The 20,636-nt window shown below is 46.1% G+C and overlaps 1 protein-coding gene across 2 annotated transcripts in view; it reads left to right on the top strand.

Moving 5' to 3' along the window:
* The first annotated feature begins 4,631 nt into the window (after positions 1 to 4,631).
* The window catches only part of IMPDH1 (inosine monophosphate dehydrogenase 1), a 233,617-nt gene continuing 217,612 nt past the window's right edge, over positions 4,632 to 20,636 (top strand). The window contains exon 1 of one of the 2 annotated variants that reach the window (XM_077264357.1): positions 4,632 to 4,968. In XM_077264357.1, the coding sequence (XP_077120472.1) occupies positions 4,745 to 4,968 (224 nt within the window). In that variant the 5' untranslated portion in view covers positions 4,632 to 4,744. The remainder of the gene's footprint in view (positions 4,969 to 20,636) is intronic. The other variant, XM_077264356.1, reaches the window with a different exon arrangement.

Below are 20,636 nucleotides of genomic sequence, written 5' to 3'. Positions count from 1 at the left end.
ATGATGCGTTGTGTGAATGCAGTCCTGGGAAAGAGAGGACGAGGGAAAAAAAAGGGAGAGCGCTATCTAAGCGTAGCAGATGAGTAAATCTTTCTTGATGAGACAAGCACAACCTAAATCTTGCTCACCTGGTGTGGTTGTGAAAAGAGGCACAACACTGGGAAAAGTTTTGCAAAGAAGATCCTTCCACTGGTGTGCAGCCAGTCGCAGCAGTTCCAGAGGCGAGAGGTAGCTGAATGGGGAAAGGCAGACCACCTAGTAGTGAGCAGCAGAAGCAGGGAGTTCTCCAGCAAACAGGCAGAAGCTCAGGAGACAGCAGCACAAAATACTCAGGCACAGGAGACCACATGACCCGGACTTAAATAATCAGGACAGACAGGATGTTCCCTGACAGGGCGAGATCCAAGACTCCATCTTGGATCAGGGCGAACAGGCACCAGGAAAGTCCGGAATCCTTACAGTCCAATTGATCAACAGAATGAGGATATTTTATCGCCATTAGAATGGAGCTGCAGCATGCACGCCCATGCTCCAGTAGCGTAGTTACCGGGGGGGCAGAGGGTGCTGGCGCCCCAGGCCCGGTGCTCAGAGGGGGCCCACCCGGTGCTGCGCTACTGTGACTATGCAGTTACCTTCTGCGGCAGAGCAGGGAGAATCGAACTCCCGGTGCCTGCAGTGGGCCCTCTGCCTGTCATCGCAGGGTCAGCTGTACCGGCATTTAGTCGATACAGCTGACCGCAATGATGAGGGAAGGGAGCTGCGCTCCTTCCCCCATCATCCCCCTGTCAGCATCTGATGTCGGCGACGCTGACAGCGGGCACGATGAGTCACTACCCGGCGCCCGCTGTCAGGAGATGAGCGGGAGCTCAGAGCACCACAGGAACCAGGAAGAAGAGGTGAGTATTTATTTTTTTTAAGGGGTGCTGCCTTATACTACAGAATCTGCCTATGGGGGGTCCTGCCTTATACTACAGAATCTGCCTATGGGGGGTCCTGTCTTATACTACAGGGTCTGCCTATGGGGGGGGTCTGCCTAATACTACAGGGTATGCCTATGGAGGGGTCTTCCTAATGCTACAGGGTCTGCTTAAACTGCTTAATACTGCAGGGTCTGCCTAATACTACAGGGTTTGCCTATGGAGGGGGTCTGCCTAATACTACAGGGTCTGCCTTATAGTACAGGGTCTGCCTATAGGGGTGCTGCCTTATACTACAGGGTCTACCTATAGGGGTGCTGTTTTATACTACAGGGTCTGCCTATAGGGGTGCTGCTTTATACTACAGGGTCTGCCTGTGGGGTGCTACCTTGTGCTATAGAGTCTGCCTATGGGGAGTGCATTATACTATATTGAGGACTATCTGGTGCATTAAACTATATTGAGGACTATCTGGTGCATTATACTATATGGAGGCCATCTAGAGGGGCATCACACAGTGTGGGGATTACAGTGTTGGAGCCATCAAACAGTTTGGAGACTACTAAGGGGTCAGTATACTGTGTATAAAAGAGCGTCATACTGTGTATAGGGGAGCTGTACAGGGGAGAGACTCGGGACATTATTAAATGTAAAGTGGGCACTTATTGTTATAGGGGAACTCAGGTTACTGTGGCTATCAAAGGGGCACACAGGGCAATATTACTTTCTAGGGGGCAAAATGTGGGCACTGTTTTCTAGGGCACTTGCACCCGGCATTACTATATTATAGAGGGGTGCCTTAGAATGTAGAGGGCACAGAGAACCACACAGCAGGTGCAGTAATAGGGACACATACGGCAGCAGTGGCTCAGTATTGAGGTATCAGGTGCAGTAATAGGGACACATACGGCAGCAGCGACTCAGTATTGGGGTATCAGGTGCAGTAATAGGGACACATACGGCAGCAGCAGCAGCAGCTCAGTATTGGGGTATCAGGTGCAGTAATAGGGACACATACGGCAGCAGCAGCTCAGTATTGGGGTATCAGGTGCAGTAATAAGGACACATACGGCAGCAGCGACTCAGTATTGGGGTATCAGGTGCAGTAATAGGGACACATACGGCAGCAGCGGCTCAGTATTGGGGTATCAGGTGCAGTAATAAGGACACATACGGCAGCAGCGACTCAGTATTGGGGTATCAGGTGCAGTAATAGGGACACATACGGCAGCAGCGGCTCAGTATTGGGGTATCAGCAGGATGAGGAGTTTGTGCAGGTTGTGAATAGATAGTGATGGGGCTGGAATATGAGAAGTGAAATGTGTCGTTGTTGTATTCTCTGCAGACGAGTCATTGCTGGAAGAAGTTGTGTCGGTCTGGGCCAGATGGGAAAAGTGACGACTAGTGTTGAGCGATACCGTCCGATACTTGAAAGTATCGGTATCGGAAAGTATCGGCCGATACCGGCAAAGTATCGGATCCAATCCGATACCGATACCCGATACCAATACAAGTCAATGGGACTCAAGTATCGGACGGTATTCCTGATGGTTCCCAGGGTCTGAAGGAGAGGAAACTCTCCTTCAGGCCCTGGGATCCATATAAATGTGTAAAATAAAGAATTAAAATAAAAAATATTGCTATACTCACCTCTCCGACGCAGCCTGGACCTCAGCGAGGGAACCGGCAGCGTTGTTTGTTTAAAATTCGCGCGTTTACTTGGTTACGTGAAGTCCCGGCTTGTGATTGGTCACGGCGGCCATGTTGCCGGGACGCGGACCAATCACAGCAAGCCATGACGTAATTTCATCACGGCTTGCTGTGATTGGTCCGCGTCCCGGCAACATGGCCGCCGTGACCAATCACAAGCCGTGACGTCACGGGAGGCTGGACACGCGCGCATTTTAAAATGCGCGCTTTTCCTTCCTCCCGGCTTGTGATTGGTTGCGCCGCGGTCAACCAATCACAAGCCGTGATGTCACGGGAGGCTGGACACGCGCACATTTTAAAATGCGCGCGTGTCCAGCCTCCAGTGACGTCCCGGCTTGTGATTGGTCACGGCGGCCATGTTGCCGGGACGCGGACCAATCACAGCAAGCCGTGACGTAATTTCGTCACGGCTTGCTGTGATTGGTCCACGTCCCGGCAACATGGCCGCCGTGACCAATCACAAGCCGGGACTTCACGTAACCAAGTAAACGCGCGAATTTTAAACAAACAACGCTGCCGGTTCCCTCGCTGAGGTCCAGGCTGCGTCGGAGAGGTGAGTATAGCAATATTTTTTATTTTAATTCTCTCTTTTACACATTATTACATTAATGTTGTTGCGATACCCGATACCCGATACCACAAAAGTATCGGATCTCGGTATCGGAATTCCGATACAGCAAATATCGGCCGATACCCGATACTTGCAGTATCGGAATGCTCAACACTAGTGACGACTCCATCATAAAGTGCATTAGCGGTAAGTCACCATCTATAACTCTGCTGTGATCTCTTGTATGTTCTGTAGGACTGGTATCTACCACTTAGTAGATTGTGAGCCTTCGCGGGCAGGGTCCTCTCTCCTACTGTACCAGTTATGACTTGTATTGTTCAAGATTATTGTACTTGTTTTTATTATGTATACCCCTCCTCACATGTAAAGCGCCATGGAATAAATGGCACTATAACAATAAATAATAATAATAATATGGCAGTAATATCAGTGTTGGTCTTTATATAGAGATTATCTTCAGTAACAGCGCGGTCATCTTCTGAGGTTCTCCTCCACTATTAGGGTGCGTCACCGAGTTGTAATCAAGGTTACCTGTTTAGGGGCCCACTCAGAAGCTTCGCCCCCCGAACCAAAACCCCAGCTACGCCTGCATGCTCCATTCATTCTTTATTAGGTTGCCAGAAGTCGAGCACAGTGCTTAACAACCCCCTACGAAATAAATGCACTACTGGTCTGCTGATCTATAGTGGTCCCAGCACTCAGACCCTCACCAATCAATAACTTATCTATCACATGGATAGGTGATAACCTGTTTTCCTGGGAGATCACCTTTAAATACTTTAGGGTATTGCTGAGTTAATGTATATTAATATTGTGCCCCCGTATATGACACTTATCAGTGCTGGGACATCTTGGACTTGGGGGAATAGATTTGGAAGGGGCACATACTTCACCTTTTTTCTTACGGTTCACTCTTCGCCTGCATCTCATTTTCTTTCCTTTCAGATTGGACCTACGTGTCATTAAAGGTATCTGAACCCCAATGAAAGTGACATTTTAACATTCATCTTAGTTTCCTTATTGTTTGCTGCTTTTTAAGAGTTAACTGTTTGTGTCAGTGATAGTTTCTATTGCCAGCTTAGCTTCCTATAAGGCAGGGGTTAAAGAGAAGCATATAAAGAGAAGACATTTCTGATGAGCTCCTGAAAGTTTGTCATGTCACTGCTCTGTCCTGTGTGGGAGGCTGCAGGAGACTTATCAGCTCTGCCTGTGATTACCCACAGGGGTCCCAGCTGTGTGAGGTCTGTGCCTTGTGATAAAGGTGCCCAGAAGAAGGCATGAGCTGGTGAGACACTAACAATGTGTCCTCTGGGTGGAGACATCTCCTGGAGACAGAAGCTCAGGGAGGGAGGGGGCAGGGATTCTGCAAGTGTGCTAACTCCCCGGTTCTCAGCAGGTTAAATGCTCCGATCCTCTTTGACAGCAGCTAGTGCTCAGCTCAGGAACCAAGGGCAGGTTACCCTGTAACAGCTGCCTGCCAGGATGTCTCACTGACTAGCTGACACAACTCTTCTGCCTGCACTTCGTGCCCATTCTCCTGCAGGGTATGGATGGCTACAGGTATGAGGGTGATGCCCAGCAAGGGCTGTATGACTACCGGCTCATTGTGGGGGATGTGAAAGAACCCCCAGTGTCTCCTGCTATTACCTCACGAAGGCGTTCTTTGCTTAATGGTTGCTCCCCTGTACACAGTGGGCATCTTCATGGGCATGAGACAGCAGCTCAGCGGTACAGTGCCACAAGACTTCAGGCTGGTTATGAACCTGAAAGGTAAGGGCATCATCACATCTTCATGGTTACTCAATGACTGCACTTTCCTTGGTGCTCCACAGTTGTAATGCGGAGCATGCAGGTGCTGGAAAAGTTAACTAGAAGTTACTAGGAGTGCCACTGATTGCTAGAAGAAAAGTGCCACTGCTAGCTAGAGGAAAAGTGCCACTGATAGCTAGAAGAGTGCCACTGTTAGCTAGAGAAGTATCACTGTTCGGTAGAGGAGTGCCACAGATAGCTAGAGGGAAAGTGCCACTGATAGCTAGAGGAGTGCCACTGTTAGCTAGAGAAGTATCACTGTTAGCTAGAGGAGTGCCACGGATAGCTAGAGGAGTGCCACGGATAGCTAGAGGAGTGCCACTGTTCGCTAAAAGAGTGCCACTGTTAGAGGAGTGCCATGGATAGCTACAGAAGTGCCACTGATAGCTAGAGGAGTGCCATTGTTACGGCTCAGGCCGGCGTCACACTCAGCGTAAGACAATACGGTCCGTTTTTTACGGCCGTAATACGGAGAAATGTTCCCAAAATAGTGGTCCGTATGTCATCCGTAGGCAGGGTGTGTCAGCGTATTTTGCGCATGGCATCCTCCGTATGTAATCCGTATGGCATCCGTACTGCGATATTTTCTCGCAGGCTTGCAAAACCGACATCTAATGGATTTATGTGCTCAAATGTTCGGTAAAACATATATACAGTATATATATATATATATGTATATATATATATGTCATTGAGACACATATATATATATTCTGTATTTATATTTAATTCAGCGCGATATATGTGAAAAGCCGGTAATTCAATTGCCGGCTTTTCATTTCTCCTTCACAAACCCGACAGGATATGAGACCTGGTTTACATACAGTAAACCATCTCATATCCCCTTTTTTTTTTTTGCATATTCCACACTACTAATGTTAGTAGTGTGCATGTGCAAAATTTGGGTGCTGTAGCTGCTAAAATAAAGGGTTAAATCGCTGAAAACATTGGCGTGGGCTCCCGCGCAATTTTCTCCGCCAGAGTGGTAAAGCCAGTGACTGGGGGCAGATATTAATAGCCTAGAGAGGGTCCATGGTTATTGGCCCCCCCTGGCTACAAACATCTGCCCCCAGCCACCCCAGAAAAGGCACATCTGGAAGATGCGCCTATTCTGGCACTGGCCACTCTCTTCCCACTCCCGTGTAGCGGTGGGATACGGGGTAATGAAGGGTTAATGTCACCTTGCTATTGTAAGGTGACATTAAGCCAGATTAATAATGGAGAGGCGTCAATTATGTCACCTATCCATTATTAATCCAATTGTATGAAAGGGTTAAAAAACACACACACACATTATTAAAAAGTATTTTAATGAAATAAACAAACAGGTTGTTTTAGTATTTTATTGCTCTCTCAATCCATCCGGAAGACCCTCGCTTGGCAAAATAATAAACCAACAATATACATACCTTCGGATGAACTGTCAGGTCCCACGAAGTAAATCCATCTGAAGGGGTTAAATCATTTTACAGCCAGGAGCTGCGCTAAAGCACTGCTTGTGGCTGTAAAAACCCCGGGTGCTGAAAGTAAAGCTGGGTGATCTGTACTTAGATTGAGTCGCGGTGAGGCGCCCTCTGGTGGATGAACTCATATGAACTCGAGCGTGGGAACTTTTCCAAGGCTGCAGTTCATGAGAACATCCACCAGAGGGCGCCTCACCGCAACTCAATGTAAGTAAAGATCACTCAGCTTTCCTTTCAGCACCCGGGGTTTTTACAGCCACGAGCAGTGCTTTACCGCAGCTCCTGGCTGTAAAATGATTTAACCCCTTCAGATGGATTTACTTCGTGGGACCTGACAGTTCATCAGAAGGTATGTATATTGTTGGTTTATTATTTTGCCAAGCGAGGGTCTTCCGGATGGATTGAGAGAGCAATAAAATACTAAAACAACCTGTTTGTTTATTTCATTCAAATACGTTTTAATAACGTGTGTGTGTGTGTGTTTTTTAACCCTTTCATACAATTGGATTAATAATGGATAGGTGACATAATTAACGCCTCTCCATTATTAATCTGGCTTAATGTCACCTTACAATAGCAAGGTGACATTAACCCTTCATTACCCCATCTCCCACCGCTACACGGGAGTGGGAAGAGAGTGGCCAAGTGCCAGAATAGGTGCATCTTCCAGATGTGCCTTTTCTGGGGTGGCTGGGGGCAGATGTTTGTAGCCAGGGGGGGCCAATAACCATGGACCCTCTCCTGACTATTAATATCTGCCCTCAGTCACTGGCTTTATCACTCTGGCGGAGAAAATTGCGCTGGAGCCCACGCCAATTTTTTCCGCCATTTAACCCTTTATTTTACAAGCTACAGTGCCCAAATTTTGCACATACACACTACTAACATTAGTAGTGTGGAATATGCAAAAAAAAAGGGGATATGAGATGGTTTACTGTATGTAAACCATGTCTCATATCCTGTCGGGTTGGGGAAGGAGAAATGAAAAGCCGGCAATTGAATTACCGGCTTTTCACTAACACCGCTGCGTATTTCTCACAAGTCACACTGCTGGTCCGTGTGGAATCCGTATTTTTTTCGCCCCCATAGACTTTCATTGGTGTATTTTTTGCGCAATACGCTGACAAACGCAGCATGCTGCGATTTTGTACGGCTGTAGAAAGGCGTATATTACGGATGCGTTATATACGGCTGATAGGACCTGACCCATTGGGAATAATTGGGCCGTTTGTTAGGCGTGTTTTACGGACATATTTTATGCGCTCTTACGTCCGTAAAACTCGCTAGTCTGACGGCAGCCTCATACTTGGGTGAAATACGGCCGAGTCATGCATGGTAACACCAGGCCCTGCAGCCGGCACTTGGGAGCGGGGCGTGCAGCTCCATGCATTGCTGTGCGGCTGCACGCTCCGCTCTGGAGTGCCAGCGGCAGAGCCGGGTTTTAACCTGCGAGACTCGGCCGTATTTCACACAAGTGAGTATGAGCCCTTAGCCAGAGAAGTACCACTGTTAGCTAGAGGAGTGCCACTGATAGCTAGAGGAGTGCCACTGTTAGCTAGAGGAGTGCCACTGATAGAGGAATGCCACTGTTAGCTAGAGAAGGGCCACTGTTAGCTAGAGAAGGGCCACTGTTAGCTAGAGGAGTGCCACCAAAAGCTAGAGGAGTGCCACTGATAGCTAGAGAAGTGCCACTGTTAGGGCTCATACTCACTTGCGTGAAATACGGCCGAGTCTTGCATGGTAACACCCGGCTCTGTCGCCGGTACTTGGGAGCGGAGCGTGCAGCTCCATGTATTGCTGTGCAGCCGCACGCTCCGCTCTGGAGTGCCGGCGGCAGAGCGGGTTTTAACCTGCGAGACTCAGCCGTATTTCACGCAAGTGAGTATGAGCCCTTAGAGAAGTACCACTGTTAGCTAGTGGAGTGCCACTGATAGCTAGAGGAGTGCCACTGTTAGCTAGAGAAGTGCCACTGTTAGCTAAAGGAGTGCCACTGATAGCTAGAGCAGTGTCACTGATAGCTAGAGGAGTGCCTCTGATAGCTAGAGAACTACCACTGTTAGCTATAGGAGTGCGACTGTTAGCTAGAGGAGTGCCACTGATAGCTAGAGGAGTGCCACTGATAGCTAGAGCAGTGCCACTGTTAGCTAGAGGAGTGCCACTGTTAGCTAGAGAAGTGCCACTGTTAGCTAGAGAAGTGCCACTGTTAGCTAGAGGAGTGCCACTGTTAGCTAGAGGAGTGCCACTGATAGCTAGAGGAGTGCCACTGTTAGCTAGAGGAGTGGCACTGTTAGCTAGAGGAGTGCCACTAATAGAGGAGTTCCACTGATAGAGGAGTGCCACTGTTAGCTAGAGGAGTGCCATTGTTAGCTAGAGGAGTGCCATTGTTAGCTAGAGGAGTGCCATTGTTAGCTAGAGGAGTGCCACTGATAGCTAGAGAAGTGCCACTGTTAGCTAGAGAACTACCACTGTTAGCTAGAGGAGTGCCACTGATAGCTAGAGGAGTGCCACTGATAGCTAGAGCAGTGCCACTGTTAGCTAGAGAACTACCACTGTTAGCTAGAGGAATGCCACTGATAGCTAGAGGAGTGCCACTGATAGCTAGAGCAGTGCCACTGTTAGCTAGAGGAGTGTCACTGTTAGCTAGAGGAGTGCCACTGATAGCTAGAGAAGTGGCACTGATAGCTAGAGCAGTGCCACTGTTAGCTAGAGGAGTCCCACTGTTAGCTAGAGGAGTGCCATTGATATCTAGAGGAGTGCCACTGTTAGCTAGAGGAGTCCCACTGTTAGCTAGAGGAGTGCCACTGATAGCTAGAGAAGTGGCACTGATAGCTAGAGCAGTGCCACTGTTAGCTAGAGGAGTCCCACTGTTAGCTAGAGGAGTGCCATTGATATCTAGAGGAGTGCCACTGTTAGCTAGAGGAGTGCCACTGTTAGCTAGAGGAGTGCCACTGTTAGCTAGAGCAGGGCCACTGTTAGCTAGAGGAGTGCCACTGATAGCTAGAGCAGTGCCACTGTTAGCTAGAGGAGTCCCACTGTTAGCTAGAGGAGTGCCACTGATAGCTAGAGAAGTGGCACTGATAGCTAGAGCAGTGCCACTGTTAGCTAGAGGAGTCCCACTGTTAGCTAGAGGAGTGCCATTGATATCTAGAGGAGTGCCACTGTTAGCTAGAGGAGTGCCACTGTTAGCTAGAGGAGTGCCACTGTTAGCTAGAGCAGGGCCACTGTTAGCTAGAGGAGTGCCACTGATAGCTAGAGCAGTGCCACTGTTAGCTAGAGGAGTGCCACTGTTAGCTAGAGGAGTGCCACTGATAGCTAGAGGAGTGCCACTGTTAGCTAGAGGAGTGCCACTAATAGAGGAGTTCCACTGATAGAGGAGTGCCACTGATAGAGGAGTGCCACTGATAGCTAGAGAAGTGGCACTGATAGCTAGAGCAGTGCCACTGTTAGCTAGAGGAGTCCCACTGTTAGCTAGAGGAGTGCCATTGATATCTAGAGGAGTGCCACTGTTAGCTAGAGGAATGCCACTGTTAGCTAGAGGAGTGCCACTGTTAGCTAGAGGAGTGCCACTGTTAGCTAGAGCAGGGCCACTGTTAGCTAGAGGAGTGCCACTGATAGCTAGAGCAGTGCCACTGTTAGCTAGAGGAGTGCCACTGTTAGCTAGAGAAGTGCCACTGTTAGCTAGAGGAGTGCCACTGTTAGCTAGAGGAGTGCCACTGATAGCTAGAGGAGTGCCACTGATAGCTAGAGAAGTACCACTGATAGCTAGACGAGTGCCACTGATAGCTAGAGAAGTGCCACTGTTAGCTAGAGGAGTGCCACTGATAGAGGAGTACCACTGTTAGCTAGAGGAGTGCCACTGATAGATAGAGGAGTGCCACTGATAGAGGAGTGCCACTGACAACTAGAGGAGTGCCACTGATAGCTAGAGGAGTGCCACTGATAGCTAGAGAAGTGCCACTGTTAGCTAGAGGAGTGCCACTGATAGCTAGAGAAGTGCCACTGTTAGCTAGAGGAGTGCCACTGATAGCTAGAGAAGTGCCACTGTTAGCTAGAGGAGTGCCACTGTTAGCTAGAGGAGTGCCACTGTTAGCTAGAGGAGTGCCACTGTTAGCTAGAGGAGTGCCACTGATAGCTAGAGCAGTGCCACTGTTAGCTAGAGGAGTGCCACTGTTAGCTACAGAAGTGCCACTGTTAGCTAGAGAAGTGCCACTGTTAGCTAGAGGAGTGCCACTGATAGCTAGAGGAGTGCCACTGATAGCTAGAGAAGTACCACTGATAGCTAGACGAGTGCCACTGATAGCTAGAGAAGTGCCACTGTTAGCTAGAGGAGTGCCACTGATAGCTAGAGAAGTGCCACTGTTAGCTAGAGGAGTGCCACTGATAGGAGTACCACTGTTAGCTAGAGGAGTGCCACTGATAGATAGAGGAGTGCCACTGATAGAGGAGTGCCACTGACAACTAGAGGAGTGCCACTGATAGCTAGAGGAGTGCCACTGATAGCTAGAGGAGTGCCACTGATAGCTAGAGAAGTGCTACTGTTAGCTAGAGGAGTGCCACTGATAGCTAGAGAAGTGCCACTGTTAGCTAGAGGAGTGCCACTGATAGCTAGAGAAGTGCCACTGTTAGCTAGAGGAGTGCCACTGATAGAGGAGTACCACTGTTAGCTAGAGGAGTGCCACTGACAACTAGAGGAGTGCCACTGACAGCTCAAGGCCATGAAAGCCGCATTTCTTTCTTATTAAAAAAAAAGTTAAAAAATGTATCTTATTTTTCATCTCTTAGTTGTTTATTATTTTGGCTGAACATTATAACAGTACAGCACAATAGGGGTACAGCCGGAACCGTATTCATCCAAATAGCACAAATTTTAAAAGATAGTAAATCAATTAGTGCATATCGCTGTGTATGAAATTCTTAGGTCTCAGAATTATTTTTCAGCCTGATCCACAGTCTCAGTCCTTAGACATTTATATAACCCAAGGCAGGTGCAGATGGCCAACTTTCAGTCAAAACTTCAGATCGCACTTGGACCAATGTTATTCTATGGGCCATGTATGTCAGATTTTTTCCTCGGACTAAGCCGGTCCAAGCAAAAAAATTGCTTTGTGCCCAAGTTTTGGATCGCATTCGGCCGTGCAAGTCAATGAGTCTGTTGAAAGCATCAGATTGCCCTCAGATGAGAGCTGTCCAATTTCCACAGACTGAAAGAATGGAGAAGATGGATACATTTTTTCATCTTCCCCTCGTCCGAGAGAATCGGAGCACACTATGATCAAACTCTGGTCCGAGTTTGATCAGAGTGTGATTAGCATAATCAACCCGATTCTCTCGGATGAGAGAGTAAACTCTGGTGTGACTCTATCCTTAGGGCTGTCACTACATGGTGACTTTGGCCATGACATAAGTTGCACGACCAAACAGGGCTGCCACTAGGAATTTCTGGGCCCCATACTGGCAAAATGTTTGGGCCCCAGTGAGCCTCCGCCTGGGCTCCATCCCAGCTCCGCCTCCATTCCTCTAGCCTTCCACAATCCCACCACCCACTCTTGGAAAAACTCCACTTCTGCACCATGTCCTCACCAATCACACATTAACAGTTCCGTTAGAACATCATATCACATACATAGCCAGCAGCTTTTGTTTTGGCCACAAAAAAATGTAAGCCGCCACCATGACAAGGTAGACTCTTTTGGCCGGACTCTAACTTCTTAAACATTTGTTAAAATATCCAATACTCTTTTTTAGGTATATTTTTATTTATTTTTCTTTTAGGGAATCTGTCACATGCATTTTTTAAACTAATTGAAACCTGATTGTGATAATTTTTATATAATCAGCATTTCTGATTGCAGATTATTGTATTCTGTTTTCTGTACATTTATGGAAGCTGCTCTCTTGCCTGTTTGGAGAGATGGACATTGGACATATGCATGTACATATATCATAAGACATTATGAGGGACTCTATTTTCTTGGGAGAGTTTTCTATATATCTTCTCATATTTAATGACATGCAGATGTCATTGTGTAGGAAAGGGGAAGAGGTGAGCTGTGACATTACCTACTGCGAATGGTGGATTCTGTTATCTCTCATTACAATCCTACTTCTTATGAGAAAGAGGCAAAATACAGACTCCTGGCCAGGATCTGACTAGAGGAGTGCAACCTCGCTAATGCAAGTATATTGAATGAGACTGTTCCCATGCAGTGGGATTCTGGCCTGGAGTCTCCGTTTGCTTCCTTGCAGCCATGTGACTGCCGTTCCTGGTTCTGACGATCTGAGGATTCACAATTCTGCAGTCACATTGAGTGACACATAGAGGGACTGCAGACTTGTGGATTTAGACCGGACAAACCCTTTAAGGCTCATTCAGCCGTCTGAATATCGGTCTGCGCTCGGACTGCAGTGCATGGACTGGCCACGGGTCTCCTGTCCTGAACTCAGCAGCCGCAAAAAATGTATGAGGATGCGGGTCACGAGAACGGCACCCAGTCAATGCACTGCAGTCCAAGCGCAGACCAATTTTCCCCTTTCAATAATTACACTGCCATAATAATAAAGATGTTTCCCAATCATATACCCACCCACTTGCATCAATAATTCTCTCCTCTCCCCCTTCCACCCTCCAATCAAAATGTATAAGCTACTAGATGATCCTGAGCACTGCTGCCTGATTTTGTAATTGGGCATTTGGTTCTGCAACATATCAGGATCATCCAGTAGCTTATACATTTTGGCTGGGGGATGGAAGGGGTGAGAATGATTGTATCATACAATCACATACTGAAATGGTGGGCAAATTAATAAATGGACTTAAGTAAGTTTCTCACACAGCCAGTTGTGCGGCCGCACCCGCCATCCAGTTAAGAAGAATCTATTGGCCGCCTCCTCAGTCTCAGCCTGCCCGCCGCCTTCTCAGCCTGCCGCCTTCTCAGCCTACCCTCCGTCTTCTCAGCGTGCCTGCTGTCTCCTCAGCCTCAACCTGTCCACCCTCCTTTTTCTCACACTGTCCACCCGTCTCGTCCTCACACTGTCCGCCGCCGCAGCCTCCAATGGCACACAGGGATAGGGAATAAAGAGGCATGCATACAGGGACGGAACTGGGGAGGCATGCATACAGGGAAGGAATGGGTGAGGCATGCAGACGGGGCAGGGACGGGGAGGCATTCATACCAGGACAGGAAAGAGGGAGGCATGCAAACAATGACAGGGACAGGGGAGGCATTCATACAAGGACAGGGAAGGGGGAGCCTTGCATAGCAGGACAGGGATGAGGGGACAATGCATACCCTGCTTATACTCGAGTCAATAAGCTTACCCAGTTTTCCGTGTCAAAATTAGGTGCCTCTGCTTATGCTCGAGTATTATTATATACGGTATTTATGGGTATATTATTATTATTATGTGATTTTAAAAAAAAATGTTTACAATTTTTTTTTACTTTTCTCTCCTTAGTCCCTCTATGGGACTGTAACTTTTATCACTGATCACTGGCATAATACATTGCAAAACACCAGCATTTCAATGCTTTATACATGTCAATGCTGCTCTGACAGAAGCCTCTTAGAACATGAGGGGATGAGAGGGGGCCTGTGCAGAGACGAAATGGGCCCCTCAACACACGGGCCTCATAGTGGCTGCATGGGTTATACCCCTGCAAGCAGAGTGTCAAGTAATTTATACACTGCAAGAATCAGGGTCTCTGTCTGTAAATCCTGCTGCTGTGACCTGTGAGTAACCTTTATTTTATTTCACCATATTAACTGGTTAGTTTTATGTGTAAAATTCTCAGACAACCCTTTTAAGTAAGTTTCTCTGCAATAGATGTTGTAAGTTTAGATTGCAGTTGAAGTACTGCTGCATTGTTTTCAGAACACATTTTGCTTTTTAATCAACTGCTGTTTGTATGAGACCTGGTCACACTAGAAGGTTATACAAATTCACACTTTTTAATAGCAGGATGGGAGTTTCATATTTGTGGGTTATGAGACCAGCAGGTGTCTTTCATGTGTTCTCTTTTGTTTCCTTTCAGTGACTGGTTTATTTCAATTACATTACTGGTACTTTACATTACAAGACAAGTCATATCATAGTGTTAGCAGGTCTGCTACAGAGCTGTGCCTCATTATGACTAAGGGTACTGTCACACTCTGCAACTTTCCAACGATCACGACCAGCGATACGACCTGGCCGTGATCGTTGGAAAGTCGTGTGGTCGCTGGAGAGCTGTCACACAGACCGCTCTCCAGCGACCAACGATGCCGAGGTCCCGGGTAACCAGGGTAAACATCGGGTTACTAAGCGCAGGGCCGCGCTTAGTAACTCGATGTTTACCGTGGTTACCAGCGTAAAAGTAAAAAAAAAAAAACGTACATACTCACATTCCGGTGTCCTTCAGGTCCCTTGCCGTCTGCTTCCCGCTCTGACTGAGTGCCGCCGTAAAGTGAAAGCAGATTACAGCAGTGACGTCACCGCTGTGCTCTGCTCTTACTTTCCGGCCGGCAGTCAGTCAGAGCGGGAAGCAGACGGCAAGGGACCTGAAGGACACCGGAATGTGAGTATGTACGGTTTGTTTTTTTTTACTTTTACGCTGGTAACCACGGTAAACATCGGGTTACTAAGCGCGGCCCTGAGCTTAGTAACCCGATGTTTACCCTGGTTACAAGCGAACGCATCGTTGGATCGGTGTCACACACAACGATCCAGCGATGACAGCGGGAGATCCAGCGACGAAATAAAGTTTCAAACGATCTGCTACGACGTACGATTCTCAGCGGGGTCCCTGATCGCAGTAGCATGTCAGACACTGCAATATCGTATGGATATCGCTGGAACGTCACGGATCGTAGCGACCAAAGTGCCACTGTGTGACAGTACCCTAACACAGTACAGCAGAGCTGAACCTTGTCTCATTACAAATACAACAAATATGTTTGTAGTTGCCTTCTCATAAACCTGTCAGCTATGTTGTACTGCCCTTCTCCCACACTGGCTGCCTGTGAGATGGAAGCTGAAGCACTACGAGATGACAGCAGTTCCGGATGTTTTTATAATGAAACAAACTTCACTTCTGCTGTACTGTGTTGGCTCTCATCTCACTGCAGAGCTGAGTGTGATTATGAGAGGAAAGTATCAGTCATCACTTGGTTCACAGTTGAGATCAGAGCTAACATAGTACAGCAGAAATGAAGTTTGTTTAATTGCAGAAAACATTTGTAGCTTATAGATTGTACATTTGCAGCAGGGTTCTCACTCATCCTGTAACTGTTACTTTGTGATGTCTTTATTGTCTGTACATGGCCCCACTTAATTGTAAAGTGCTGCAGAATATGTTGGTGCTATATCAATTATTATATTAATATTATTAGCAGCAGTCCTCTCACAGTGCTGGCAGCTTTCATCTCGCAGGTAGTCAGTGTGGGGGAAGGGCAGTACAGCACAGCTCATAGCTCCATGAGAAGACAATTGCAAATGTGTTTGTAGCGAGACAAGGTTAAACTCTGCTGTACTGTGTTAGTTAAAATCAGGCACAGCTCTGCAGCAAGGCTGCCAGCACAATGAAAGGACAAGTGCTTCAAATATTTGTAAGGCCAGTGTCACACTTGCGTGTGCAATGCGAGAAACTCACGTGAGTCTTTCGCATCAATACCCGGCACTGGCACTCGGGACCGGAGCGTTGAGTTCCGGTCCTGAGTGCCAGCGGCAGTGTCGGGTATTGATGCGAGAGACTCACGTGAGTTTCTCGCATTGCACACGCAAGTGTGACACTGGCCTAATGAGACAAGTTCACTTCTGCTGTACTGCGTGATCTCGATGCAGAGTTGTGTGTGATTATGAAAGCATAGTGTCAGTCATTACATGTCTCATACTGCTAAGACATCAGATTGCAGATATCAAGGTATCATTTAATTCAACTTTCTATGACCTGCATGCCCATATAGCTGGCTTATGAGGACTGATCCTACTGACATACTCCCTTTAAACACTTGCATTCTATAACCTCTGCATTGCACTGTGTATTGTCAGCTGCAGAATGGGTTAACGGAGAATCCATCAGTGAGCTCGTTCCAATGGGAGAGTTTCTAATTCTTTCATCTGACAATTTTTTTGAGCTGCATACAGCGGATTATGGCCACAGAATACATGAAAGGTGAATATACAGGGAAACAATAAGTCTGTAAATGCCTAAGGGTGCAAAGTTTTTAATTAAAGCAAATTTCAAATATGATTGTTAGCCTCAAATACATGCATTTAAGTAAAAAAATAATTTACTGTACATAGAATACAAAATAATACAAAATAGATGCTATTGACAAGTTAGAAAAAAAAATGTTACCCAACATTTGAAGTAATCACCTATCTGCAGGATACCACCAGAACCCCCACCATTCACAAGAATGGGGGTTCTCAAATGACACTTTTGAAAGGAGCCCCTGCTCTTCTGTCCATTACTTTTCTATGAGACTGCTGGAGATAACTGAGCACAATGCTGAGCTTTCTATAGTAGTCCCATAGATTCCATTTAGGAATTTTAAAACCCTGACATTGGGATTGGTAGAGCCCACAATGGTCAGACCCAAACAACCATAACATTAGAACCTTTCAAGAAATAATTAAAAACGTCCATTCATATTCCACTTAGAAATACCTGCTATAAACTTTCTGGAATATGAGTTCTCCATGAAGAAGCCTAGCTAGTGTCTTACAGTCAAGGCTTAATGGAAAAATATATGTCAAATTCTATCAATATCCACTCTGGATTGAAAAAGAGTCAATAACCCCAAAACAGCTGGCTATATTTTCCTTTTGGTGGAAACTATGTGTCAGGTGTATACCGCAACAGAGAGGGTTCAGAAGACCACGGTGTCTGATTTCACGTACTTCTGCACTAATTAGCAGCACTTTGCCATCATATTAAACAGTGCAGGCTTCTGCTAGCAATGCATGGGTTAATCTGTTGAGTTGAGAGCTCCTGGAGCTTTCCTGCTTTGATCCTCTCAGCTGTTCAGTATTGGCCACTCTGTTCTGCTATATATACTCTCCTCTGGCAAATCAGGGATTGCCAGTGTTAGTTTCATACTGCCTGGTTCTGCATTTGGAGTTGTTGGTTGTTTAAGAAGGCATTTGGAGTGTTGTTCAGAAGATTGTTGTTTGGCGATTTGTTTATGTGCATATCCTTACCCTTTCCGATTTGTTTTTTCCTTCCTTTACTTCCTGATGTTTCACTCTGTTTGTGAGTGCATATTTGCATGATTGGTATTTTCTTTTATCATTGTACATCTTCCCTTGCTAGTCTGGTTTGTGTATTGTTATACACTATGGCATTCCACTCCCTTGGGTGGGGGAGAGACAGATAAGGGCTGATTTAGAAGTTCAGCAAGGCACGTGACCTCGGCGTTTGTACCATCCGAAGTAGTTTGGGGAACAGGGATAGATAGGGCACTCCTAGCTTTAGGGATAGGGAAGGAGCCAATAATCCAGGATTTCCTACAACAGTGCCGTGACACTGTGGTTTGGCTATAATCTCTAGTTAGGTTTCAAGACTCTTCTATAGGTCTGACATTGACTTACATAGTAGCTTCCTCCAATGGGTGGCACTAGCAGTTTTTCTTCGTTCTAAGGCCATGTTCACACGTTCAGCATTTGATCAGTATTTTACATCAGTATTTGTAAGCCAAAATCAGGAATGAGGGAGGGGACAGATAAGGGCTGGTTTACTAGGTCAGAAAGGCACATTTCAGAGGACAAGTAGAGTAGAAACATATGCATATGCACCATTGGCTTACAAATACTGATGTAAAATACTGACCAAATACTGAACGTGTTAACTTGGCTCAGAAGAGCGATAATTTGGCACCTAGAGAACTATATCAAAGGGTTCTCATTCCACATCCTGCTCTAAAAATCCAGAAACAACTGTCAACAGATGGTTTCTCTACCTTTTGGACTCGACTCTGGTTGGGTTGAAATCCCTCTAAATTTTTCATGTAGGAGGAGATACAATTACCATGCCTACCATAGAATAAAATGTAGTTTCAGGTTAAAAAAAAAGTTTTAATAAGTTATAAGTTCATGCCTAAATGTTGCTAAGGCCCAAACATTGTAATGCCTTTTGAGTGTTCTAGTTTTCTTGTTTAAATATTGATAAACCATTATAAAAATTATAGATTTTGACCATTGCTACAAACACTTACGGTAAGTTTATATGTTATGAAACTTAAAAAAAACTTTATAATGAAACCTTAGCAATACTTGTAATGCTGTGCTCTTGCATAAATTAGAAGTCTGTGTGAAAATTGAATATTTTGACCTATGATCCTGAAAAAGTATGGATCTCTGGAGGGAAGTTTGTAATTATGGTCTTCAGCATACACAGTACATTGCAAGATTCTCTATCACTGTACTCTTCTGCAATTCCCTAGAGTGCTGTATGCTAAACCTCTAACTTAGCTAATGCTAAACACCAGCTTGGAAAGTGCATTCACTTACATAGAATGTATGTTAATCCTTCCAAGGTGGAATGAAATGACTGCTCATTCTTTATATGTGCAAACCAATGTACAGTGACCTACTGTAAATGATTATTTTTGTGCTTGTGGTTTGTTATTTAAAAAAGGCCACATGATGGTGATAAATGGTGTATTGGTCAGAAAATCTAAAAACACACCAATGAATCTATTAATTAGGTCTCTTTTTGTTCTGACAGTACTGTGTACATAACATTAACTCAATGGGATTGGTAACACTCATATTAATAGTATGTACTGTGCGTATAACATCAGTTTGACAAAACAATCCTTGCTGAACAATGGAGATCTGTCTTGTAGGATTTGTTTGCCATACGAGAAAATGTTAGGGTTGTCTGGTTTAGGAAAACATTTTTAATACCTGATTAGGGCACTCTGGACTAATTAAAGAGAACCTGTCAGAAAGATTTAGCAGTATAAAGTAAAGGCATGACACTGTTGTAGTGATTAAACTGATATATTTGGTGAAGGAATCTGATCTCTGGTTCTTGTTTAATCAACCTCTAAAGTTTTCTTCTAATGATATATCTGTGCTTTGGGGTGGAACTGAAGGTTGGGTCTTCTCCTCTGACCAACCATGTTTCTATGACAAGTCACTGATTATTCAGTGACCTTACTCCTTTTTGAAATTCCCCACCATTGCAGTCATTGGGGTTGGCGACCCTTGCGCAGTATGATTCCACAGCCTGTCTTCAGGTCTTCAATAAAACTGCGCCAGAGGTAGCGCATGCGCAGATCGAGATTTTGACTTCATGAAGACACCATAGACTCAGGATCTCGATGTGAGTCCCGAAGTTCCATTACTTGGACACTGTTTACAGTGACCTGACACTCCTGAGGGTCCTCTCTAGGACGAGGAACAGCACTCCAGGCAGGATAGGCGAAGTAGGATTATGCTGCAATCCATTGGTTCTGAGACTTGGTCAGTTCCACCATTTCTATGTACTGAGGTCCTATGTGAACCTTACCCCCGGCATTGCGGACAATGCTTCTCCTCCGCACAACGCCACTTAAAGAGACGGCTCCCAGCTCTCAGCGCTCCTTCAAGGCGCACCAACGAAGCGATGACACTGTAGTAATGTCAATTTCCTGCAGGACAGCTTCTTCATGCTTCAGACTGTCTTTCCAGTGCTGCAGCTGTTTTTACCCAGCACATCTTTAGACAGCAATTGACTGTGCTCTCTGCGACTTCATGTCCACATTGCATCCACTAATTGTAGAGATTCATTCTTTGATAGGCTTAAGGCAGCATTCACACAGGCAATGCAGTTTTGGTCCAAACACGCAGTTTTTATTCCACAGGTTGCACAGCACCAAAACAAATTCATAAACATAAATCTCTAGACCTGTGGAGGTGGTAACTTAACAGAACAGATCCCGGCTACTCATACATGGCTGAGCTAGCCCCAGCTCAGTCAAACAAAACAGATATTGTCCACTGCCACCACTGATACTTGTGGTTCTCTGCACAATGCCTGTGCAGACTCTTTTCAGAGCAGAATTCAAACCTGTCTCTCTTTTCAGCTCCTAGACACCTCCAGTTTAATCAGCTCCACCGAACTGACTGCCTTAAGGTACCTTCACACTAAACGATATCGCTAGCGATCCGTGACGTTGCAGCATCCTGGCTAGCGATATC

This window comes from Ranitomeya variabilis, chromosome 5 (assembly GCF_051348905.1).
Source record: "Ranitomeya variabilis isolate aRanVar5 chromosome 5, aRanVar5.hap1, whole genome shotgun sequence".
Lineage (NCBI taxonomy): Eukaryota > Metazoa > Chordata > Amphibia > Anura > Dendrobatidae > Ranitomeya > Ranitomeya variabilis.
The sequence above is the reverse complement of the archived record's forward strand: the minus strand, read 5'-3'. Positions and strand labels throughout refer to the sequence as shown.